This window comes from Protopterus annectens, chromosome 2.part1 (assembly GCF_019279795.1).
Source record: "Protopterus annectens isolate FY-2018-M chromosome 2.part1, PAN1.0, whole genome shotgun sequence".
NCBI lineage: Eukaryota > Metazoa > Chordata > Ceratodontiformes > Protopteridae > Protopterus > Protopterus annectens.
Window position 1 is genome coordinate 286,548,631 of NC_056729.1, and position 27,408 is coordinate 286,576,038.

The 27,408-nt window shown below is 39.4% G+C and overlaps 1 protein-coding gene across 1 annotated transcript in view; it reads right to left on the reverse strand.

Moving 5' to 3' along the window:
- The window catches only part of LRIT3 (leucine rich repeat, Ig-like and transmembrane domains 3), a 244,853-nt gene that overhangs the window by 192,616 nt on the left and 24,829 nt on the right, over positions 1-27,408 (reverse strand). The window contains exon 2 of the mRNA XM_044062131.1: positions 17,277-17,687. Coding sequence (XP_043918066.1) covers positions 17,277-17,687 — 411 coding nt within the window. The remainder of the gene's footprint in view (positions 1-17,276; positions 17,688-27,408) is intronic.

The following is a 27,408-nucleotide window of genomic DNA, read 5'->3' on the forward strand; positions in this document are numbered from 1 at the left end:
TCCTGTGCATCATACTGTTTGACCAGCCTGCAGGTGTGCATGGCTTTTATATATATTGCAACTCCACCTTCTTTTGCTTTGCTGGCCACATTTTGGGTCTGAATGTATGATAGGATGAGTGACCTGGTATGGCTTGGGTGCTCTCTACAGCTCTGAGTCAAGTTTCTGTGACTGCACAAATGTCAGCATCTTCCAGGATTAAGAATGCTTGCAATGAGTGCAGTTTCATGTTTAGACTCCTAGTGTTTAGCAGTATGACCTTTAATTTAGGTTTTGATGAAATTTTAATGTTGGTAGTTTTGCCCTAATGGCATTGCCTAAAAAAGGCACTATGGGGGAGGCAAGAGCCTTTGCCAGGAGCCTGAAGCCCAATGGAGACAGATGCAGGCCATCACTGGCAAAGCATTTTGGCTTGTCAGTCATGTCATCCCAGGCTGTCAGGTACTGGATCCCCTTGGAATGACACCAGAAACTAAGCCAATTATTAACGTCAATCATTTTCTGTTTGTATTGAGGCATCATTTTGGGTGATGGTAGAATGATGCTTAAGGCTAGGAGCATACTTGCCTGGGATGCATATTCAGCAAGCTTGATCATGTCTCTCTTCATATAGTCCAGGGATGTATGTCTCAAGTCATTCACACCAACATGGACTATGACTATGACAGAGTCATAACAGTACCTACTGAGAGACTTTAGTGCATACATGATATGGTGGATTCTGGCACCTGACAAACAACTAACCCTGACATTCTCCTTATCCAGCCTGGTGAGGGGCACATCGGTGTGTCTCACAATGGAGTCTCCTATGACTAATATGTTAGATTTATGTTTAGGCCTTAGTGGCCATGAGACACAGGTGTGTGGACTGTGTATGGTGTGTGGTGTGGTGGGCAGTGGAGTTTGCATGTGTTTTTGCCACAGAGGTATCTTTTGGTTGAGATTGTTTTTGGGGATTGTTTTTGTTGAGGACCTCTGCATATGTGGGGGTGTGTTGTGTTGGTGTGGGTGGTATTTGAGGTGTGCTGTTTGTGTTGACAACCTTCTCAGTGCCAGATATACTGACTTGTGGGGGAGAGAGCAATTACTGTAGATTCTTGATGTAATGGCATCTTTCACAAATTGTGTTCCTAAGTGGTAGCAGTAGAGGGCTGTCCATGTACATGAGGCAGTTGCTACACTGTCTCAGAATGCCCATATCAATCAGACTGGCAGGAGAAAATGTAGGAAACTGTCCATCCATATTTGTCAGAAAATGAGGGAGAGAGGCCAGAGTCAGCTAAGAGGGTAAAGGGTGGAAGGTTTAAGAGTAGTACTACTAGGTTATCACACAAGTGCTACTAAGGGAAAATTTGTAGCTGGAATACCTCAAAAAGGGTTAAAAACTATGCTACTGTAGTTCTGGATGTAGCAAACCTGTAGCTACACAATGCTACTCAATTTAAGGTTAAGAACACAGTAAAACTCACAAAGAAGCACAGATGAACCACTTACAGACAAAAGAACAGAACTCACAGTATGAAAAAATCCAGTTAAACAGTAATGAAATGTAGTACAATGCAGTTGAACAGTAATGAATTGAAGTAAATAGCAATGAAATATACTTAATCAATAAATTGCTTTAAAAACAGTGTAAATCTGATAAATTAGCTCACAATCACAACAGTAACAAACAGCTCAAATAATGTAGCAATTCAGTAGAATACAGTCATCAATTTAATTAGGCTACCTACAAGCTGTAATAAAATGTGGCAAACTAAATGCAGTTGAACTCATAAGCACAAGCAGCAAAATGAAGCAGGAAGAGGCACAATTATTTTTTAGTAGAAAGTGAGAACATAATTCAAGGTTCAGAAGCTAAATGGGTGTGCCTTCACAATTTATCTCACTGTACACAGTAGAATGAGCTGATGTAATGGGACTGGGGAAGTGTCCAATATCAAATTTATACTAGAGTTGGGCAACTCAAAGCCACCAAGCTTTAATAACACAGCAGCAGCTGGGCAGGTGGGTGGGCTACAAAAGATCAGAATAGAGGTAAGGATTGAATTCACTAAGTCTGAAAGACAGTTGCACAGTTTAAACGGATATGCAGCAAATGTTTTAGTTAATCAGAAGTGCAGAAAACAGTTGAAAATAAGCCCTTATCTTTTCCAGTCTCACAGCAGTGCAATGGCAGAAGGCCTAACTCACTGCAGCTTTGAGCAAACAAGTACAAACTGACTTAAACACTGGCTATTTAAGGCAGAGAAACAGGAACCGGCCAAATTATCCAATAAAAAAAAAAAAAACAGCCTTGCAATAATAACTCTAGCCAGATCAGACCAGCCTAAAATCCCCTCCCATGAAGAAACAACTAGGCCTTTCTAGACAAAAGATTGCACTACAATCTCCAAAGGTCACAAACAGTAAAATATATTCAGCTCTATTCTAGTGTTTTTCAAGTACAGCAACAAGTAAAAAGAACAGAACAGAGAAACAAAAAGGAGACAAAGATCAGAACAGAGGTAAGGATTGAATTCACTAAGTCTAAAAAACAGTTGCACAGTTTAAACAGATATGCAGCAAATATTTTAATCAGTAGTGAAGAAAGTTGAAAATAAGCACTTATCTTTTCCAATCTCACAGCAGAGCAGTGGCAGAAGACCTACCTCGACTTGGCAAAGACTTTCAACACAACCCCACACTCAGGCATTACCGATAAACTTAGCAAACTGAATGTAAATTCCTTCATTGTAAGATGGCTTGCTAACTGGCTCACAAACCGGACACATACTATCAAAGTGGGTGACTCCACATCAACCAGCAGACCTGTTACCAGCAGGGTGCCACATGGGTCAGTGGTGGGCCTTCTACTGTTTGGCATATACTTCTCAGAGGTTCAGGTCAAAACTAAGGGGTTATGTCTGACCAAGTTTGCAGATGACTGGGTACAATTATTGAATTCTCAAATGATGCCAGTATACTGCAGAAGGGTCTTACACAGATGAATGACTGCTATCTTAGTCATAGTCTCAAACTGAATGCAAAGGAATGCATCATCATTCCCTTCAGCACAATGTCCCTTCACACTATCAAATCAACAACAATACCCTAAGTACCTATGAGTGGTTAGGGACTTTGGTTCACACGCTGACTGTGACTTTAACTTCGACCACCATGTGTCTACTCTAGTAAGGAAGGCTTTCTATATAGCACACTTGATTAGTAAAGGCATCACCTCGAGAGCAAAATAGCTTAGAACTCCTTTATACTCATCACTAATGCAGCCCATAATTGAGTATAATACTCCATTCGGCATGTACCATACAAAGCACCTGCATCAACTGGAAAGACCACAGAGGTTTCTAACAAAGAAGAGCAAGGGACTTCAGCATGTGCCATGCACAGACTGATTAAAGTCCCTGTCACTTTACTGTGTATCATATAGACTTCGTAGGGGAGACTTATGCCTGGCTTACAGAGCAATCCCAGACCCAAACCTAATGAATTGCTTCCTATCAATAAATCAAATGGGACAAGGGCCATCTGTTCCAGGGACCAAATATGGCCTGCAACTTAAATAGAACATTCTGGAGGGACAGATTTATCTCCCAGCAACTGCTGCATCTTTCAAATAGGCTACCTATTCATGTGAAACAGAGCACCTCTATGACACTATTCAAAAGGAACCTGGACAAGTGGAAGGGGCACCATAAATTCTTACTGAGAATAGTGCCCAGAACCCTCCTGGACATGGGCAGTCATTACTAAATGCAATCTTGGGTATTAACTCATTCCTTCCAGTATAGTTCTTTTGAGTGTGTACCGTTAACTCCCAGTGGGTGTGGCTTGAGCCTTTAAAAAAATTAAGTTATCACTTTACAGTTCTAATAAATTCTCATTGACAGAAGTCAAATATCAATTCAATTGTGTTTGCCATTATGTATGCTTCAAGATAAAATATTCTGTTACCTTGTAAGTAGCGCATGGTTTTGGAATTATTAATGCAAATACGAACAAGTAATATTTGACGCCTAGAGACACAGTAGGAGGTAACTGCAAAAATGCCTGGAGGAGCACTTGGCTATTATGAGTTAGCTAATATTTTTATGGCATTATACTGGGATGAAATAATTAGGCTTGAAATGACCTCTGAGTTGATAGTCTAGCAATCTCCTATGATCCTATGATCCTAGTAACAGAACGTTCATTTGGCAGCAACTTCTAGCTTTCATTAAGGTTTCAATAATAATTCTTTAACCTCTCAGATAGTTTTTGTAAAGCCTTCATTAATGAAGCCTTTCTAAGAAGACATCCATTCAAAGATTCAGCTTCTCCATGGGATATTAATTTTGTTCTAGAAAAACTGACCTCTTCACCTTTTGAACTTGTAGTCAAAGCAGAACTTAAGTATCTTATTTGGAAGACTGGATTTGGAGGCTATCACTTCAGCCAGGAGACTGACAAAGTTACATGCCTTGTCTAATCTATCCCCATATATCATAATTTGCAAACATAGGAGAATCCTTAAAGCTAAACCTGCCTTCAAGCCAAAAGTCACATCCAACACTAACATAGATAGGTCCATAAATCTGCTAGTTTGTTCTTCCCAAAGCTCAAATAAGGGAGAATACAAGCTGCACAGACATTTATGTTGTTACCTAAATTGATCAAAAGATATAAGGAAGGATCATCAGCTCTTCATAGTTTTGTACCAAACAGAGTAACCAAAGTCTCACAGTCCAGGTGCTGACCAATTGCATCATGCAATAGTATTCTTTTAGTCACAAAACTCTTCCAGGTAAACCAAGAGCTCACTCTACAAGATCATTGGTTACTTCATCAGCTTATTTTAGAAATACATCTGTAGATTATATCTGTGCAGCAGTAACATGGTCATCTATGCATACTTCATAACACACTAAAAGCTAGATGTGAGCTCAAGTTTGAGAGCTTTCTTTGGGTCCTCATCCTCCTTGATACCCTGTCATGATGCCATTCAAAACTGCACATCTGGGGACTCAGTTCAACTATTGCAGTGTGATGACTGGATCACATAAGAACTGAAACATATGCATTTACAGTGACAATAGTTTTTTATGATCCAGATCCTCACACTGCAGAATACTCATCTAAAATTCCCTTTCATAACAGATATTGTCACTTCTGCACTGATCTGAGTAAAAGCCGGAAGTCTAGGCAGATGACATACATTATCTTTCAATCCTTAGCTATAAACATAAGTTGGAGTATGAATCATCCCAGGGTACACAGGATGGGGCTTTAGCTGTAGTGGCTAAACTCAAATAGGGGACATGAAAGGCAGAGATGCATTATGGGAATGAGGGGAGGAGCTCAAGCTACTGAGAGATTCCAAAAATAATCCAGTAGACTGCCACCCACTGCTGCCAGTCCAAGTGCTGCAGTGTATGGACTTGGATCATGAAGATCAATTGCTATAATAAGTAAACAGCTTGCATTTATTTTTACTGAATTTTTATTATCTTTATTTAAGATTAAATTTAAGGTTAAATTGCTATGTTCCTTTTTTTTTTCTTAATAATGTCCTTATATTGATGTAATGATCACATTGTGTTTTATAAAAAAATAATTTGTCATTACTATATTGTTCCCTATACTAAACATACCCTTTAAAAACTGTTGGATTTTGTATTAAAACAGATCTGCTGCTAAACTGACACAAAATATGATTCTTTTGTGTCTCCTTATGCCGAGATGGTATATGAAAGCAGTTATATTCCTGCTGTGAGTGTAATTCTGGTTGGTGAAAACCAGCTCAGAGACCTAATTGTAAAAAAATCATGTCTTCACTCACACTTCATATAATGACACAAACCACTGGGGTTGTGAACCATTCCCTGGGAATTGATGTAGTTGCTTATCATATATGAAAACAAGTTCTCACCTCTGGGTCTTACAATTTGGAGGTGATATTGCCTGAGCTACCAATGGCATATTATCAGTTATGTCTCCAGTGCGGTCTGTGTCTATTAACGTTTTGAACGTTTCATGATTATAGACTTAACTTCTCAGGTGAGGTCTGTGTCCATCAACTTTTCAAACTCTTATGTTCATAGGTTCATAGGTAGGTACTAGGCTATCTGCCCGAGGGCATTTATAAGCCTAGCCAGAGTGTGTCAGCTTTCGCCGCCCCATTGATTAATTAACTGAGCCTCTGTCAATAAGAGCCAATGAAGTGATCCCAGGGGTGTATTTTCTGTTACTCATCCACTCGTCAAGGTTTCTCTTGAAGAGTGTTAGTGAGGGGTCTCTGCCTAATGTAGTTAGGAATTTTGTTCCAAAGCATGGGGAGTCTCTGTGACAGGAATCTATCCCTCCAGCATGTTCTATTTATTGTTGTGGCGAGGTTTAGCTCACTAGAGCGTGTGGCTCCCAGTGACTTGGATTTCTTTAGGTGGAGCATGTCCATCAATTCTGAGTTGGAAATAGCTTTGTAAGTCAGGCAGAGATCACCTCTGAGTAAGTGATATGCCACTGAGTACAGCTGGAGTTTTTCCAGTCAGGCTGCATAGGACATATGTTTGAGACCAGTAATCCTCTTGGTGAGGTACTTTTGTGGTCTTTCCAGCTGTTGGAAGTGTCTTGTGAGGTACATCCCAAATGGGGCATTGTACTCTATGATGGGTCTGATATGTGACGAGTAGAGGGGCACTATAACCTCTTTATTTCTATCTGCGAACCCTTTAGTAATTAGATGGCTACATAGAAGGATTTCCTAACTACTTTGGCAATATGATTGTCAAAGGAGAGATTACTATCTACCTGGGTCCCCAGATCTCTTATTACCTCTTCTGTATTAAGGGGGCTCCCACCTATGTGGTAATTCATGGGTGTTTTGTTTTTCCCAAACAGGATGACTATGCATTTTTTGGCATTTAGCTTGAGACCATGACTTTGACACCAGGTGTCCGTCTCAGTAAGGCCCTTTTGGAGAATGTCTGTGTCAGCCGGTGAGTCAGTTATGGCTCCCAGTTTGCAGTCATCGGTGAACTTGGTTAGCCATAGTCTTCCTGTGTTTGCCTGTACTTCTGAGAAGTATATGCTGAACAGTAGGGGTCCCAGGACCGAGCCTTGCAGGACACCACTTGTGACTGGTTTAGAGTCGGACCTGGAGCCTGCTATTCTTACCGTGTTAGTTCTGTCTATAAGCCAGTTGGCAACCCATCTCGTGATGTAGGGGTTTATGTTCAGGTTGGTGAGTTTTTCTATAATTCCCGAGTGGGGAATGGTGTCAAAAGCCTTGGTGAGGTCACGGTAGACTGTGTGAACTACCTTCCCCTCATCTATGGACTTGCTGACTGTCTCGAAGAAGTCAACCAGGTTTAGTAGGCATGATCTGCCCTTAACAAAGCCGAACTGGGTTGGGTCAAGTGTTTGGAGGTTCCCAATGTCTTTGTTAATGAGTTCCATGATGATGCGCTCCATAGCCTTGCAGACCAGGCTAGTCAGGCTTATGGGGCAATAGTTACCAGGGTCAGTTGTGGCCCCTCCTTTGTGGAGCAGAATAACCGTTGCTGTGCATCATTCTATGGGCACGTAACCTGTGGAGAAGCTGAGGTTGAACAGTGTGTTTAGGTGGGGGGGGGGTTAGTTCATTCTGTAGTTCGTGCAAGACATAGCCTGGGACACCATCTGGCCCCATTGACGCTGTGCTTTTGGCTTTTGAAAGGGCTGTTTTCACCTGTGCATCTGTGATTTCTGGGACACTACACTTTTCCGGTATTGTTGTGGGCCCTTTTGGGGGTGAGAGGGGGGTGATGTTTGCACTGAATCTATCTGCCATGATGTTGGCAATATCAGTGGGTTCAATATATTTTGTGCTATTTTGCACTAGCTCAGAGCATATCTGTGAGTTGCCACTTAGATTCTTGACATAGCTAAAGAAGGCTTTGTGGTTATCTTTTGAATCCTTGGCTATTTTTCTTTCGAATTTAGCCTTGGAGGATTTTATGAGGGACCTTAGTTTCTTACTTATACTGATCAGGGATGTCTTTTCTTCTTGGGATTTGCTTTTTTTCTGAACTAGTTTCCTCCTTCTATTGTATAGCCTGTTTATGGCAAGGGTCCACCAGACTTTCTTCACCTTTTCTGTTACATAACATGATATATTTTTATGAAACTGCCACAATAGCATGACACTGTTTTTTGTTTGAAATTTAACTTGGATATGTGTTCAGTCTCCAATGTTTTGGAATACATACTCTTCTTTGAAACTGGCACAGATGTTTGACACTGTTGCTTATATGATGTTCAACATGAAATTCTTTAATTTCCCATACCTTGGAATGCATATTCTTCTCTGAGGATGGCATATTAATTTGACACTGTGGGTTATATTTGAAGTTTAATTTGGAAATGCTTCTTTCTTATCCAGGGACAATTCCTGTTTCTATGTTGTGTCAACTCCAGTAAGATATACATATGTTTATTGCCACTGCTTACCAGCAGTATGGTTTACCTTACATTCATTTATCTACAACTAGATTTGAGAAGGCAATATGTTTGATATTGGACCCTTTTAGTTGATACATAAACTGTATCAAGTTTAAGTCCATAATAACTATTTAATGAGGCCAAACTACTGTTTGCATTGACAAACCAAACATTCTACATTACTCAAAAGACATTAAATTCTCCATATAAACTATATACTGAGTGGTGGCATCCAACTTCATATACAGTGAGCAGCTGCATCCAGTTAATGTAATATGGTATTACTTAATCTCTAGGCAGTAAATACAACTTAATAACACTGGCATCTAAAATGGCTACAAGCCAATGGAAAAGCAATCTGCCATCCTAACACATTATTCTTTAGGATTTATCATTTGTTTACATGTAAATGGTACCACCAAGTCATCTACACTGTTATTTGTTAGGCTTGTACAATTATGATAGTAATATGCATGGATGGGTACCATTCACTAGTCTTTCACCATACTTCATTGAAAGTCCCACTATAAATCCAATCCAATCCAATCCAGTCCAATCCAATCATATGAACTAATGAACAAAAACTCCTGTCCCTCCACAAATGTATAAAATCATCTCGGCATTGTCTGTACTTGCACAATTTTGCTAAGGCCTGGATCTCCTTATCTCTATCCATCAGGTCAATACCCTCATTACATCCTTCAAAACCACACTGAAAGACTTCTTGGCCAAAAGCCGGCTCTCTTCTTGCTCAACACCAGGATAAACTATATCCCTAAATGAGAATAAATGCATTCATACCTTACATCTCCTTGCTCTACCTTCTTCACTCACTTCCTTACTTCTATCAGTTTCTCTCCCTGGATTTCTCTCTAGACGTACCATAAGCCTGCTCTTCTCTCATTTTGTATTGCTATTCCTGTTTGTATTATACTAACTTACCTTTAATTTCTCTTTAAACTGGCAAACATTTGTCTAACTATTAAATCATCATATAATTGTATCTATTCTTAAACAACGTTTTCATACTATGTCTATTTTGGCATAATTGTTTAAACATTATTTTTTTTTGTATTATTTTTAAAGACTGTAAAATTATTGTTCTTAAAATGTTTTGTAATACTTTGATGCTTTTCTCCCTGTGCCTCGGTTGAAAATGGGCTCCTACCCAGTTGGACTTTGCAGATAATCAAATATCAATAAATAAATAAAATAAATATCCATTCAAACCATCATTTGCAGATACCACTGTCTCACCCCCCCCCCAAAGCATCTTACATTCATCTAAAAACAATGAACATATAACTCTTGTTTAAACTTTGCCACAAACAGCATGCCTTGATCAAAAAATCATCTGTTGAATTGGTGATAGTCCTGACTTCCTATCCTAGATCCTTGGCCATTGCTTTATTTAGTTGCAGATTATTTTTATAATTCAACTGGATGTTCACGAGGATCTTGTCCCATGCCTTTGAACACACAGTCAAATTAAAAAAGGAATATTTTTAGAAGCACGTTAGTACTTGTGATCTTATAACTCTGGCAAAGGCAGTATAGCCATTACCAAGATCATAGCCTAGCATATGTCATGTACATAATGTATGCACCTTTTAAGAATGCTTTCAATGTTTTGTACATGAAAATACATTAATATTTAAATTACATAAAAACTTGCATATTTACAACTGCTTTATTTTATTAACTGATACACTTTAGTTGCATAGTCTGTTAAATTATTTTTTCAGAATGCCTGGTTGGCTAAATTATTACTATTTTTTTTGTGCAGAAGCCTACCATTTGAGCAATTTTTCAGTTTAGATGAGGACTCCTTCCCCAGCTTAGTTGGGTGTACATGGAGAAGCAGGACAGGCCATGTAAAAACAAAACCACAAACCACCCCTGTTGGTTATCTGAATGATGGCCTTCACCCGATCAACCCTCTCTCCATTGATGGGGCAATTGGGTCAGTTGACCAGGAGGGAGCTAATGATTAACAGACAGATGGGGCAAAGAATGCAAAAATAATAAATTAAAGAATGTGCGTTGAAAAGTTATCTTCTTTTTCTTTCGGCTGTTCCTGTTAGGGGTCGCCACAGCAGATCATCTGTTTCCATTTCTTCCTGTCCTCTGCATCTTTCGCTATCACACTAGCCACCTGCATGTCTTCTCTCACCACATCCATAAACCTTAACTTAGGCCTTCCACTTTTCCTCTTACCTGGCAGCTTCATCCTTAGCATCCTTTTCCCAATATAACAAGCATCTCTACTCAGCACATGTCCAAACCAATGCAATCTTGCCTCTCTCGCTTTGTCTCCAAACCTTCCAACCTGGGCTGACTCTCTAATATACTTATTCCTAATCCTGTCCACCCTCATCACACCCAGTGCAAATCTTAACATCTTTAACTCTCCCACATCCAGCTCTGACTCCTGCCTTTTTGTCAATGCCACTGTATCCAACCCATATAACATAGCTGGTCTCACTACCCTCTTGTAGACCTTCCCTTTCACTCATGCTGGTACTTGTCTGTCACAAATCACTCCTGACACTCTTCTCCACCCACTCCATCCTGCCTGTACTCTCTTCTTCACCTCTCTTTCACACTCGCCATTACTCTGAACTGTTGATCCCAAGTATTTAAACTCATCCACCTGCGCCAACACTACTCCCTGCATCCTCCATTCCTCTATCCTCCCTCTCATTCACACACACATATATTCTGTCTTAGTCCTGCTGACCTTCATTCCTCTCCTCACTAGAGCATATCTCCACCTCTCCAGGGTCTCCTCAACCTGTTCCCTACTCTCACTACAGATCACAATGTTTCATCTGCAAACATCATAGTCCACGGGGACTCCTGCCTGATCTCGCCTGTCAACCTGTCCATCACCATTGCAAATAAGAAAGGGCTCAGAGCTGATCCTTGATGTAATCCCACCTCCACCTTAAATGCATCCATCACTCCCACCACAGACCTCACCGCTGTCACACTACCCTTGTACATATCCTGTACCACTTTTACATACTTCTCTGCCACTCCCGACTTCCTCATGCAATACCACAACTCCTCTCTGGGCACCCTGTCATATGCTTTCTCTAAGTCCACAAAGACACAATGCAAATTCTTCTGACCTTCTCTGTACTTCGCCATCAACACTCTCAGAGCAAACATTGCATCTGTAGTGCTCTTTCCTGGCATGAAACCATACTGCTGATCACTAATCATCACCACCCTTCTTAACCTAGCTTCCACTACTCTTTCCCATAACTTCATGCTGTGACTCATCAGTTTTATTCCTCTGTAGTTGCTACAGCTCTGCACATTACCCTTATTCTTAAAATTTGGTACCAAAACACTTTTTCTCCACTGCTCAGGCATTCTCTCACTTTCCAAAATTTCTCCTAAACACCTCCATGCTTCCACAGTTATGTCATCTGGACCAACAGCCTTTCCATTCTTCATCCTCTTCATAGCTATCCTTACTTCCTCCTTGCTAATCCGTTGCACTTCCTGATTCACTATCCCCACATCATCCAACCTTCTCTCTCTCTCTCATTCTCTTCATTCATCAGCCCCTCAAAGTACTCTTTCCATCTGCTCAATACACTCTCCTCACTTGTGAGTATGTTTCCCTTATTATCCTTTATCGCCCTTACCTGCTGCACATCTTTCCTAGCTCGGTCCCTCTGTCTATCCAATCGGTACTGGTCCTTTTCTCCCTCCTTAGTGTCCAGCCTTTCATATAACACTTCATATGCCTTATCCTTAGCCTTCGCCACCTCTCTCTTTGCTATGCACCCCATCTCCTTATATTCTTGTCTACTTTCTTCATCTCTCTGACAATCCCACTTCTTCGCCAACCTCTTCCTCTGTATACTCTCCTGTACTTCCTCATTCCACCACCAGGTCTCCTTATCCTCCTTCCTCTGTCCAGATGTCACACCAAACACCTTTTTAGCCATTTCCCTTACTAGCTCTGCTGTAGTTACCCAGCTATTCGGTAACTCTTCACTCCCACCCAATGCCTGTCTTAACTCTTCCCTGAACTCCACCTCACAATCATCCTTTTTCAGTTTCCACCATTTGATCCTTGGTGCTGCCCTCACACTCCTTCTCTTCTTCTCTCTCTCTCCTCTTCCTCTGCATTGAAAAGTTATGATGTACAAATATGTGTTATGTCTTAAACTAAAAAAAAAAAGAATAAAAAGAATTTAATTCTCTCCTCAAAAGAAGGAACACACGGTGATGCCTAATTGCTATGATGATATGTGGGATCAGTGGTAGACTGATTGGGTCTATGACATCTTAAAGGTGTTTCCCACAGTGCATTGAGGCAATGTTCATTTGGAAAAGGTACATATGTTTTAGTGGTGCACTTGTACTTGTACCTGCTATGAAAAATAAATGTACTGAACTAGTGTAACTACTAATTCTGGTGTCCCAAGTGATTGGTGTCTTAAAGTAAATAGGAAGCATGATAACACCTGTCTTTTTTTGCAAGATGGGGGTGGAGTGAAAGCATAGCAAAAATTCATATGAAAACCATAGGGAAAGATTGTGAGAAACTGTGAGTGATCAGTAATGTTAGTTATTTGTACTGAGAATGGAAAGTGATTAAACAGAAAGTGGTGATATTTTTTCAGAACTAATAATGACCCACGGACTGTGAGAAATAGAGAAAATGCATATGAGGCACCTCTAGCCAAGAAGTAGTTAGATGAATGTGCAGAAGATTATCTAATAAGGTATCAAAAGAGACAATTATAAAAGCAGCAATGAATGAAAATAAAGTGCTCATCTTATCGCAGCACATCCTGATAGACTGTCTCAAGGGAACTTATATATAGCAGCTTCAAGTTCATATCAGAAGTGGAAACCACAAATTTTTCCAAATACTCTAGGTAAGTAAGATTATTAAGAAAGCCCACACATACTTAGAGAGCAACAATGACTTGAATAGTGAAATTTAGACTAGATTTGATAGTATGTGCCGTTCTTCAGCTGGCTCCCTATTATAATACTGAGACTCATAACTACAGGCTCTAGAATTACTAAAAATGCTACAAAAAGATAGAAGAAGAGTGAATGTTAAACATCTCTGTTCTTTTTTTAAAGCTGTTTTTTTGCCAGGGGTAGGGCAATCCCTCCCCCAATCCCAAATTTATATATACCAACCCTGAGATTGCCATACCTCAGGAAAAAAGAAATACTCTGAGAAACAGCAGTCAAGGACTTATGATATGTAAGTCTGCATTTTTTGGGCATTCAGTCTTGCTGTTCTGTAACTAACACTAATAAGTCTTGGACTATCAGATGATTACCATTTCAGCTTTGTAACTGAAACAAATTAAAATACTGCTGAGACTGTGACTTGACCTTGTTCTTTAAAAATAAACATTAAGCTATTCAGTTATAAAAAGATTATAGCACTCTTTAGCCAGGGGATTGCTAGAAATAGCTAGCTGGACAGGTGTGATGTTTTCCAACATGACACCTGCCCGTTGAAATACTTTATTTTATATTTCTGTGCACAGAATTGTACCTTGCCTGTATGTTTAATTTCTCAAACTGTGTTGCTTAATTTATTTTAGTAAACAATTGTATTTATTTAATTCCAAAAACTTGTGGGTGGCTATTTATTTACTAAGGATAATGCTCTGTGGTGCTTAACTGTTGGTATCCACCTCTGTGTGGGACAGACTGCTCATCTACAGACTATCGTAAGTTATTGATTTTAAGTTGGTTCATTTTAAGAGGGGTACAGTAAATGGTAACTTCAGTATGCCAGACTGTTTCTAGCTGGTTTCAGTAATTACTATGGAAGCAGGTAGGAGAGAGTGTCACTGAAAGCAAATATTACTAGCATCTCCTGGAAATGATTGCAATTTACGTATGAATGTAGTAGCTTAATCAAATTATATGTAAGGCATTGCTCTCAGACTTAGAAGGGGTAAACTTGGGAAGCCATTGTTCATCCCCCTGCTCTGCATCTGTTAGTGTAGACTTTGAGTATGGGCCATACCCCCAAAGTGGTGGTATTCATTTAGTTAGATACTCTTAAAAGGCTGACATTTACTGATTTATTTACAGTTTGTTATATTCGTATTTGTTTATGTTTTATTTTGGTTGTTTATTTTTCATATTGGTTTTATATTTACATGGGGCAGTTGTATGAATCCAAGGATTGTGGCCCTTGTCCCCAACATATATTATCATAATTTCTGATCCATGTAATGACACCTGCAACGAATGTAATATATTGTAATTTGTGTAATGGGGGAATAACTGAAAGATGTAAAAGCAGACATCATATACTTTTCTTTATCTCATTGCTGCCATTTAACTTATTACTCAGCAAGCCTTGCTGCTTCAATTATCATTATGACTTCTGTCTTTAATACAGGTAGTTGGAATAGTTATACCTCTTAGGGATAATCTTTTTATTTCTTAATAAATTAATTAATTATACAGTTTGAAATGATTTACTCACTTGGATGACTAAATTCACATGGATCATGCTACTGAATATTAACTATTCCTTCAGATAGGTAGCTATGGGTCTATAATTGGTACTCATTATGCATATTGCTTGTTTATAATTACAACTGCATTTGCCTTCTTTTTCTTACTATGAGGCTTTTATTTTATTTTAATAATACTGCTATTCTGATTTGTCTGTATCTGTATTATTTTTCATTGTACTTGTAACATCTATGTTTTAGCATAAAATGAGTTAATTTACCAGTCCATCTGAAAAATTAAAAATATACTTTCCTGATCTCATCAGCTGCACTTCTTATTCACCTGTAAGTACACACACACACACCCACACACACACACACACACACACACACACACACACACACACACACACACACACTCACACCTGGGAAAGGCTGGCAGAGATTATCTGCTCTATCAACTTTGCCAAGACTATAAGGTAGATTTACTGCCACCAGTCAGTTACTAAAGACTCTTAAAATGTTATCCAGTTATGCTGTGTGAAGTTAATATTAATACAAATGATAGTAGTTGATCAAGACAACTAGGCTTTCTGGAGTGGGCCACACAGTGTCACCAAATAAATATAAGCACTCTCAAGGGTTAAATACTTTCTACAGGGACCAGCCACAATAAAAGTTTTAAATATATTTAATAATAAATAATAAAAGAACATGAAAATATTGAATATATATTTACAGTAAACAGAGTTCAAATCACAGAAAATATTGAAATCAACATTAAGGGACAGACTCATACAAATAAAGAAAAATAATCTGTAAACTAAGCTTCACTATATTTCTGACTGAATCTAGGAGAATTTATTGCTCCCTAGTAACTTACTTGGACAAGGCAAGATGAAATATGTGAGCAGTCTTTCTAGTCAGGTTCCCAAACAGATTACACAATACTCTGATATTTCACTTTGTAATATCTAAAATAAAATTTCCAATAGGTCTGGCAGAATGACCTCATCTGGTCACCTGACTCCAGGCTCTCACAGTATTCCCCTTTGAAACTGAGACAGAAATTTAGCATACATGGCTACAATACACATCTAAATGTTTATGTCAGTACCTGGTGCTTCCCCTCTTTTTACTGAGCTAATGAAGAAAGGCTTTTTCCAGACCTAGCATCTACAGTCCTATTCAGTACTGTGGGGAGCCACTTTAATGGTTTAACAGCTCATGTACATTTCCCTTATTTTCTTAAACTAGCTGGTTGTTGTCCCAGTATCCTCTATTAAAATATATACATTTAAGTCAGTTACAATAATACTTGTACATTTCTTTTCATTTCAGCAGGGTGCACTGTTGATAAATTTTAACACAAGCAAATACGCTTTCAGCACAAGCATCTGTACAAATCAGTTTGATATCCAAATGACATATCATTCTTTACAAAACTCCAGCTGGCTATGCTGGCACTTGCCCATATCATCTCACACACACACACACACACACACACACACACACACACACACACACACACACACACACACACACACACACACACACACACACACACACACACACACACACACACACACACACACACAGACACACACACACACACACACACACACACACACACACACACACACACACACACACACACACATATATATATATATATATATATATATATACACACACACACACACACACACACACACATATATATATATATATATATATATACACACACACACACAGACACACACACACACACACACACACACACACACACACACACACACACACACACACATATATATATATATATATATTCTGTATCACCATTGTCATAATGTGCAATGATTTAAGTTAATTACTTTCTACAGTTTGTCAGATATGTGCCAAGTTCAAACCATGCTGAATTTCTAGTTTTGCCAGATATTGCCTAGAAGAAACAGAGATGTGACTTAGGAGAAAATTGACTTGCAAATGTTGTCAAGAAAATTGATTATGTAGAATACTTCTCTGTAACAGAAGTGTGACTTCTTGCGCCATGTCTCTAGGGAAAAAAAAGTTTGTCAACTAATTATGTCCTTTTTAAAATTTGCTCCATAGTCCATGTACTAACCATACTTTTTTTTCTGTTGATTGTACATGAAGGACACACTTCAGAAGTTTAAGTATTTTCAGCTTAGTTTGCAGTGTAAGCTATCTTTAAATATACAAGTATGAGCAAGCTAGGAATTCTATTTACTATACAATACTCAGGCTATGTATGCATTTATTTTCTTACCCAATATTACCCTTTGCAAGACAGAATCTGCATTCTTAACTGGCATGTTTCCAGAAAAAGGAGGCCAAATATCCATGACGTCTGTTGGTAATGTGGTTAATTTATTGCTGGATAAATCCAAATATGTTATATTTTTCAGAAAGTGAGCTGCCTCTGCAGGAACTGTGGCTAATCTATTGTTATGCAAGTCCAGTGTACGTAGGTTTGGCATTTCTTTTAGTGACTCCCAGGGAAAGGTTGAAAATAGATTTCCATCCAATCGTAATTCATGAACCTGTTTCAGATTATAAAAACTGCTTGTATCGATGTTGGTAATAGCATTATAAGTCAACCACAGGTACTTTAAGTCAACAAGATAATAAAAGGCTTCATTGGGGATTCTTCTTACTACCGTTTTCTCAATGCGAAGTTTCACAGTATCCACTGGCACATTTACAGGTACTTCAGACATGTCAGGGTCATTGCACAGCACGGACCTGGCAAAGAAAATAAAAAAAAAAGAAAAACACTGAATGTTGTTTTCCAGTCACTGCAGCATCATTTTATTACTGAGAAGTGATGGGGGTGGGTGACAAGGGTAAATAAATATTAGAACCCCTTTTCCTCCAGCCTTATCATTTGTGTAATGATAAAGAAGAAAACCTGGTGGACCTTTACTCCATGGGCACAAAAAGCCCGTGCTAAAAGTGCCGAAGTTCCAAACTGTACTTATTTTCTATCTACTTGGACACATCCATGAGCTGTGTAAACATGAAAACTGTGACTTATTTTACTGTGTTATTTCTCTAATTGCATGTTTCCCCCTGCATATAAAAAGGGGGTTCATATTAGAATGCTGAAAGCTTAAAACAGCTTATGACCTAAAGGTCAGAAATGCTGGATCTCTATCTGCTTTTTGTGAGATTGCGGTACAGTGAGGACTGGAATATTTGCCCTTTCCTCACTGTAGTACGATCTTGGAATTGGTATATATATTTAGCGGGGGGGGGGGTTGTCCTGCATTTTTGACCTTTAGATTGTTCGGGTTTTTGGATTTTGTTTATCTAATATAGACCCATAAAAAGGTCTGTCTTCATTAGGAAGAAGAATAAGGACTAGTCCCATAAATCAAGGATATGAACCTCATAACAGCAGGCACTGTAATCCTTTTTGTCAAAAAATAGAAGATTGAACTTTTAGGAAATATGAGCCTCATAAAAGTGGGAACAGCCTCAAATATTACATGTGATACAAGCATTTATAAGGTCAAGTAAGACTGAAAAATGTTCTGCAATAAAGTTTTCAATATGTGCTCAAAGAATATGAGCCCCACAAGGGCAGACACAGCCTCTCATATTACGGGTGATGCAAACAGGTTAATAAATTTTGTCAATAGCCTTGTACAAGCAGGCATTTCCAGTGATCAAATTATAAAACACTTTATAAACCACTCTATTAGATGGACCTTACGAACCTCAGGTGAAAGTGTTTGCTTAAATATAATTCTATATATGTTTCTCATGCTCTATTGCCATGCTTGAATTGTCCTTTTTTGTATGTGTTTTAAAAATAAAAATAAACTGTTTAACTGAGAATGAAGTTCCACAGGTTGCTTAGCTGGTAAACCCTCAAGGGTCATTCAGGTATATTAAAATGAAAGACTAATCTCTGGGCTGTGAGACTGGCTCCTGGTTTTCTATCTCCCAGATATTAATCCAGTCAGCTCCCCTGGACCTTCTCACCTTCGTCTATAACTACCTTCAGATAATTGACCTGTTGAATGTAATGTATTAGAACAAGAACACTCATCCATCTACTTACTTAACTGAATAAACTTTTTGAAACTTCTACAAGGCATCTTTATTCCTTCTACAGGGATGGCATCAGAAAAAGAACCTTCTAGATCTAGTGGCTAAAGTGATGTTATCTGGACTAATCCTTTATACTCTGTTTCCCATTAGTCCTGTCACCCTCCTGGTCACCAGTGAAATACCAGATCTGACAAACTTTCTGGATTGCCTTTTGTTTATTTTAAACCCAAGTATACTTGAAGCTGTCTGCAGTTTTTGTACCCCATCACTACCCTACCTCTATTTATTTACTGTTTCATGTAGTCATCATCTTTTTTAGTGAAACCTACTTTTGGCATGGACTTTATAGCTTCGGTCACTGCCTAATGCACTTTATAAAAAAGTCGACTTTTCTCCTATACCGTTCCCCTCATAACTTGCTGCTCTTTATCATGTCACCCTTTTAGTGACCCTTTATATGGCTTCATATGCATATGCAGTAGCTGCATTCTTTCAGTTCACTGTTCCCTTATTTTGTACTACCACAATTCTGCCTATATCCTTTCCAAGAGACTGCCTCAAGAACAAGATGTACAGGGTGATGCTCACATCTAAGTAGTTATTGGTAAGGTGGCAATACTGCTTTACTTCCTCTAAAAAAGACCACTTCTCTGATACCTCTGTATCCCTCAAAAAGTACTTACTGTACAGCTGTGTTTAACACTGTGTATTATTTAAATATTATTACTCAAACATTTGTCTGTGTTGAGTAACTATGTGTACCTGTGCATATGTGCACTGCACACAACATGCAGACTGCTATGTCCAAATTCTAGCTTGTAACACTTGTGTTAACAGCCATAGCTTTCTTTATATGACTATGAATATCCTGACAGTATAGTATAATGGGTTAAGTTTATGCTACATGGGTAAACCTTTTTTAAGTGTTGGTTTTGATCCCATCAGTCTTTACTTGCAAATTCAGTATTCTGAACAAGTCTGTTATCCAGTTTGTGTTATCAGCTTCCCACAAAAAGATGTTTGTGCACAGTGAATCTTTTGTATTTAAAAAGTAATTAAAACATGGCATTAAGATCCTTACAAACTGAGCAGCCATATTGGCATGACATGTAACCGTTTGCCAAATACCTCCGCAATACAACATCCCCTTTCTACTCTTCATTTCCATGGCTAAGATCATCCTTAGACTCATATGGTCTGTTTCCTGCATGCAGGTCTAGCTCTCCTTCTGTGACTATTGCACATTACACCTGTGTGTTTGCTTTTCTCATCTCATCCTCTTCACTTCTCTCTCTCTCTCTCTGGTTGCACTGTATATGCGAGTACAATGGAGCAGAAGTACAGTGAACTGCCTTTACTTCATTTAACCTGATTCTGCTACTTTTGTTTGCATAACAAATAGCACATTTCAGTATAAAACTTGCTTCTCTTTTATTGTTAACACTGTTATTAGTTTGTGCAATGACATTCCTTCAAAACAAGTGGTGAACAGTTCAAATGTTTTCTGTAGTAAATAATTAAAGAGGTAGCAGGCCTATAAGACATCACTGAATATAAAAGTTGTAAATCATTTAAAAAAATTCTTAATTACTTTCAATAAAAAAATATCAAGGTTCTTCAAAAAGGACAGCTAGAAATACATACCTGGTGCACTATTACTGACCTTGCATTTAAATGTTAACAAATTAAGTATTGTGAGATTTGTGAAAAATAACATGAATTATCACTACACAATAACGTTAAATCATAAAGATCATCACCATTACAGATCTAGCGACAAAGGTAGACAACAATTTATACTTTGAACCAGTGTACATTGAACAAAAAAATCTTATTTTAACATCACTGAATTCTAAAATGCATCTATGATCACTCCTAGGGATCACTGTAATACTTTATAACTCAGTTTTCAAACCCATTATTGAATACAGAGCTGCATTTGGTAGCCTTCTAACAAAGCACCTAAAAGAACATGAAAAGGTTCAAAAATTCCCCTACCAGAATAAAATGCAGTGCTGGAAAACTTAAGATGTCCAGAAAGGCTTCGGCAGTTGCCACTGTATATCATGTTCTTTGTTACGAAGAAGTTATCACTGTCTGATCTGTAAGACAGTGTTTCATCCAGTCCTGTCTGAAAGCGTATGTATGGTATGTTTTGTGGACACGTTAACTCTAGATTAGGCAGCCTAGTGCTAAATCATATATAAAAAAAATGACAGATGCATCACAAAATGCCTTCCAAGGTTATGGAATAAGCTTCCACTTACAATCAGAAGAAGTTAATCACTAACTTCCTTCAGAAATAATCTTTATACATATACATGGGACATAGAAAATATCAAGATGCAGTTACTGCAGTCAAACATATTAAAGTCTACTAGATCGCAACCATCTCAGTAAGCCCTATGAATCTATGAACCTATCTGTAGTTGATAAATCCAGAAAAGGACATATCTGTATTGTGGAACATTTTGAGACAGTTTTAAGCCTTTTCAGGATATCAAATTAATAAAGATAAAATAAAAGCTATAGACATACATTATGTACCCACTCATAACTTGGTTCAGCAATACCCATATTTACAAGAACATGATAATATGAAGTATTTAGGAACATGGATTGTAGTGCACCCACAGGTGTAGCTGAAGTAGATATGGGTTCCTTCTTACCTGACTCAGGTGACACCCCTATAGGCCCAGCACACCAAGGTGGCAAGATTGACAGATTTTATTCTAGGTGACAATCTAGTTAAAAAAAACAATAGCACAACCCCAAACAAATTATTTCAACAGTGCACCAGTTAGCAATAATGCAAGGTGAGATATGCATGCAATGAAAACTTGCATTCACCTTCTTCCCCAGAACTCAACAGAAGAAAGTCTTGACATTCAAACATGCACCAAGAAGGCAATATCAATAAGCAGTAAAGCTTTATAATACAGCAATACAAACACGGGAAAAAATGCAATGTCATTAGGCAATAAAAGAATTATAATACAACAATACAGGTATGAGAAAATGCAATGTCATTGAGCAGCAAAATTCTTGAAAGCAGCAGTATTAACACGAACAAAATGCAATGTCATTGAACATTGAAGATTTATAATGCAACAATACAGATTTGAGAAAATGCAATGTCATTGAACAGTACTAAGTCCCTCGACCCCCTTGATCAATTCTAAGCAGACCAACTACGAAACACTCTATTGTACCCTGTTCACTGGCCAGTGACTACTTACAGTCTTGCTGTCGGCATGATGGGGCCCAAGTTGGAGCTCATATGGTTCCCAGTTATTTGTAATCCACAAAGCATTTGGGGAAGGAACCACAATCTTATAAAAATTTAAAAAGACAGCCAGAGCCCCTCACCACTCCATCGAGATTATCCTAGTGACTAGACATCGTAGTTCCTCTGATGAGAAAAGTAGAAAAATCACCTGCCATAACTCTGGTAATCATCTGTGGCTTCTCTGTAATAGGCCCAAAGGAAACTCCTTTTCTTGCTGAATCATATGTAGGCGTGGAATTACTGGTTTCAGCCTTCTCTCCTGATTCCACAAAATACCATCATCCAGGGTTTCAGCAACAAACAGACACAAACTGCTACTTCACTTCCCTGTCCCAAAGCACCACAGAAGAAAATCCAGTCATGCCGCAAGGCCCTTTTCCCTTCAGCTCCCAGTTTCAGTCTTCTCTCCTTCAGCTATTATCTCCGACTCCTCTTTCACTTTCAGAATTGTCTTTTATATCCCTGAAACCTTGTGGTCGAATAAAAAACTACAGTCTAGTACTTCTACAATGAAATACAGTGGGAGCTACACTCTCCCCCCAATTGAAAATCTTGGGTCCCCCAAAGTCTAATGTAGATTAGCAGCAAAATATTTACACGCACTAATGTACCATCAACTGAAAAATATTTTTGCATTCAAAAGGTACATTTCACCAAGGGTAATCAGCGTTATATGTAACTTGGGAAGGGGTGTCACCACTGGAGTAGGAGGCATAGGGATTATGGGTGCAGACTCTCCAATGAGCTGTAGTCACAGGTTCCTGTGTACTGTGTCCCAAACTGTTATATGTAAGTCTCTGTGGGGGCTGAATCAGTCTCTGCAATTGTGATTCGGAAGAGACAGCTAAGGAATTTTGCTTGGACGTTTTGTCACTCACATCACATTCAATGTCCAGATCTTCAGTATGCATATTGTCCACTTCTAAGCTCTCCTCTTGTATAACTTCACCTTTGTTTTCCATAATGGTAGGACTGTCCTCAGCACTATTTTCTGAAGTTTGCATAGCAGAGCCTCCATCAGTATCAGGTTCTGCAAGAGGTACAGAAACATTACCTAGACTATTGTTAGGTCTGTGCTGCTCAAAGTGACAAGGAATGAATTCTGGTGCATTTACACTGAGATTACAGCCCACGGGATCTTGAACATCCTCATAAAAAAGCCCACTGAAACCCCAGTTATCATCACTGTCTTCTCTCCTTCAGCAGGAGGAAGCATTGGCTATTAAACATTGGAAAGAATAGTTCCTCTCCACCTTAGTCTTCTGGATTGCCTTGAGTTAGGTTTCCGCTGAGCCATTCTAAGTTCCGGGTTCATGAGTCTCACAAATTTTTCCAAGGGCATTAAGTTGTTGTGGTGCCAGGTTTTAATGAGTCCTTCTTTCCCCTCAGGGCAAACTTGGTAGATAGGGATATTAGGTAGCTGAGAACAAATTATGTAAATCTCAGAACCCCAGTGGTCAGTGAGTTTATGTTTTCCTTGTAGTCCCAAATTTCTCAAAAGAACTCTGTCCCCTGGCTGCAGGTCATGCATCTTTACTTTCTTGTCATAGTGAGCCTTGTTTCACTGATGTCTTTGTTCTGTTGATTTTTCAGCAAGCTCATAAGCCTGCTGAGGTTCCTCTTGAGTCTCTCCACATAACTGCCATGAGATCGCACTGGTGTGTCATCAGCTGTGACTCCAAAGGTGATGTCAACAGGAAGACGAGCTTCTCTTCCAAACATTAGAAAGTAAAGTGAGAATCCTGTAGCATCATTTTTAGTACTGTTGTAAGCATGCACCACTGTGGCTACATGTCTACTCCATTGACTCTTCTTCTCAGCAGATAGTGTCCCCAACATGTCTAATAAAGTTCTGTTGAAACATTCAGGCTGAGGATCTCCTTAAGAATGATAAGGAGTGGTGTGGCTTTTTTAGACTCCCAACAGATTGAGCAGTTCATGGACAAGCTTGCTCTCAAAATCACATCCTTGATCAGAGTGTATCCTTTTTGGCAGGCCATAGTATACAAAGAACTTCTCAACTAGCAGTTTCGCCACAGTAATAGCTTTCTGATCGCTGGTGGGAAATGCTTGAGCGTACCTGGTATAGTGGTCAGTCACCACCAGCACATTACTTATCCCACCTTCATCTGGTTCAATGGACAGAAAAACTGTACAGACCAGTTCCATGGGTCCACTACTTTCCATTTGAGCCAATGAGGCAGCCTTGATCTGCAGAGTCATTCTCTGAATGTAACGAAGACAAGTACAACAATAATCCACAACATCTTGCTTCATGCATGGTGAGTAGAATCTGTCTAATGGAATGAAGACATGTACGACAATAATCCTCAACATCTTGCTTCATGCATGGCCAGTAGAACCTGTCTTGTACCAGACCCATAGTTCTGTCATAACCAAGATGACCGTGTTCATCATGCAATGACCAGAGCACTACTTCTCTATACTTCTGAGGAAGCAACAATTGCCATTTTTCACTGCCGAGTGCACTTGGAGATCTCCTATACACTAGTCCATTCTGTATCTGGAGTCTGTCCCATTCCTTGGCCAAAAGTCTTGTCAGGGGATGAATATCCATGCAAAGCATATTAACTTGTTTCTTCTCTAAGGCAGCTACCACCGGCTGACCTAAGGGGTCTTCTCTTTGATCTCTCCTGAGGTCACTGTTACTCAAAGCTTGTAGCGATGAAGTCTGTAAAGTGACCAGATTACAGTAAGCTTGGGGTATGCTTGCTGCAGACAGACCCAAGTTCTGGGATCAACATTCAGTGTGTTGATAGTAGGTTGCAATCTGACACATAGCTCTCACTCCTGGCACTGGAATTTCCACCCATTTATCATCAGGGTGTAAGTGTCCCTGAGGTCTTCTGGACAGATCATGAGCATCTCCATTTTTGCGTCCTGGGCGATATTTCAAACTGAAATTATAGTTGCATAAAGCTGCCATCTATCTGTGGCCAGTAGCATCTAGCTTTGCAGTGGTCTGGATGTATGTCAGAGGATTGTTGTCAGTCTGCACTTCAAATTCAGCCCCATAGAGATAGTCATGCAGCTTGTCCACTACCACCCACTTTAAGGCAAGGAATTCCAACCTGTGTGCAGGGTAGTTTCTTTCTGTGGCGGATAAACTCTGATTGATAAAAGCCACAGGTCTCAGCTTCTTGTCACACTCCTGGTAAAGGACTCCTCCTAAGCCATCCCTGCTAGCATCCACATGTAAAGTGTATGGCTTTGTTGAGTCAGCATATGCCAGCACAGGGGCATGTGTGAGGCAATACTTAAGCTGTTCAAATGACTCTTCACACTCAGGAGCCCAACGACTCTCAGTGAGTTCTTTAGAACCTCTTGGTCCCTTAGGTTTTTCCACAAGGATATCTTCATCTGTTTCATCTGCTTTCTCATCATTTCGGAGCAAATGGTTGAGGGGGTCTTGCTACCTTTGAAAATCCTTCCACAAACCTTCTATAGTAACTGCAGAACCCCAGAAAAGATTGCAGCTCTGTGATTGTTTTGGGTCTGGGCCAAGTTGTCACCACTTCAACTTTGCTGGGATCTGTGTATATTCCATTTGCAGACACTGCATGTCCCATATAGGTCACTGAAAGCTGGCAGAACTTGCATTTGTCCAATGACAACTTCAGGCCTTCCTTCTCAATCCTGTCCAGTACCTTCATCAGTTTTTCTTTGTGGTCCTCTAGAGTCCTTCCAAAAACAATGATGTCGTCCTGGTAGACTAAGACTTCCAGGAGATGCATGCCTCCAACCGTTCTTTCCATGATTCTCTGGAAAGTTGCCTGTGCATTTGATAAACCTTGAGGTAGGCGATCAAACTCAAAAAATCCCAAAGGGGTGATGAAGGCAGTCTTCTCTGTATCTTCTGGGTGCATAGGGATTTGATAGTATCCACTCCTTAAGTCTTGCACACTGAACAACTTACATACCACCAGGCAATTTAGAGCATCTTCAATCCGGGGAGTTGAGTACTGGTCTGGAATGGTTCACTGATTCAGAGTACGATAGTCAACACACATGCAGATTGACCAATTCTTTTTCCTGACAATGACAATGGGAGAGTCATATGGACCCCTTGACTCCTGAATTATCCCTGTGGCTTTTAGGTCCTCCAAATGTTTTCTTAAGTCCTCCAGGTCTCCTGGAGCTACTCTTCTTGAATGTTCCCTGAAAGGCTGGACCCCTTTTACTCTTATTGGGTGTTCTGCACTTTTTGCACAGCCCACATCTAGTTCACTAGTAGAAAAACAATTTTTCTTTTTCATTAGTAGCTCTTTAACTCTTGTTAGCCACTCAGGGGGCAAGAGACTACCTCCTATATCAATATCTTCCAGCTTCAACTCATTGGCCCTGCTCTCATTCCTTGTCAACACAGAAGCAGGTAAGGGAGTGTCAGCATAAACATTTCCCAAACGCACTTGTGAACGCGGACAATGGAAGTACTTCCTTTATTCTTTAACCCCACAGGCAAAGTGTCATAAGGATGCTTTAACTTGTCCACAGGCTAAACTTCTGGGACTAGTTCCAGCCCTGGTGGCAAGTCACTTCCTGGATCCGTTTCCATCATGAAATGAGAGGAAACTGTTTGTCCACACATCCTCACTTTGGCTCTCAAGCAGGTGACCTGACCAGGATGAATTATATGCTCTTTCCTGGACAGGGTCCACACATGACCAGTTTCATCTTTCTTACTATCCTTCTCCCTTTGAAGGACACAGAAAACTGGTCTCAGGAGAGGATGTAGTGTTGGGTGTTCCTGGGTCAACTGAGGCATTAGCATTCTTCTGATGAGGTTAGTATTTGTCCCCACCAAAACAGATGCTGAATCCTTTCCTTTTGGCCTGGGGCACACAACAGTGAGTGTTTTGAAAACTTCTGTTGACACAACTGAAGTGGAAAATTCTAACTTGAATGAGACATAACCATCATAAGGGAACTTCATGTCACTTAGCCCCCAGATCTCCAAATCTTCTAACTTTCCAAGTGGCAAATGCTTTAATTATTTTTGGTAGAAGTCTCCGTATAGAATGGTGATTTGTGAACCCATATCCAACAGTGCTTTACTATGCACTCCTTCTATTTTTACTGACACGACAGGGGATGGTC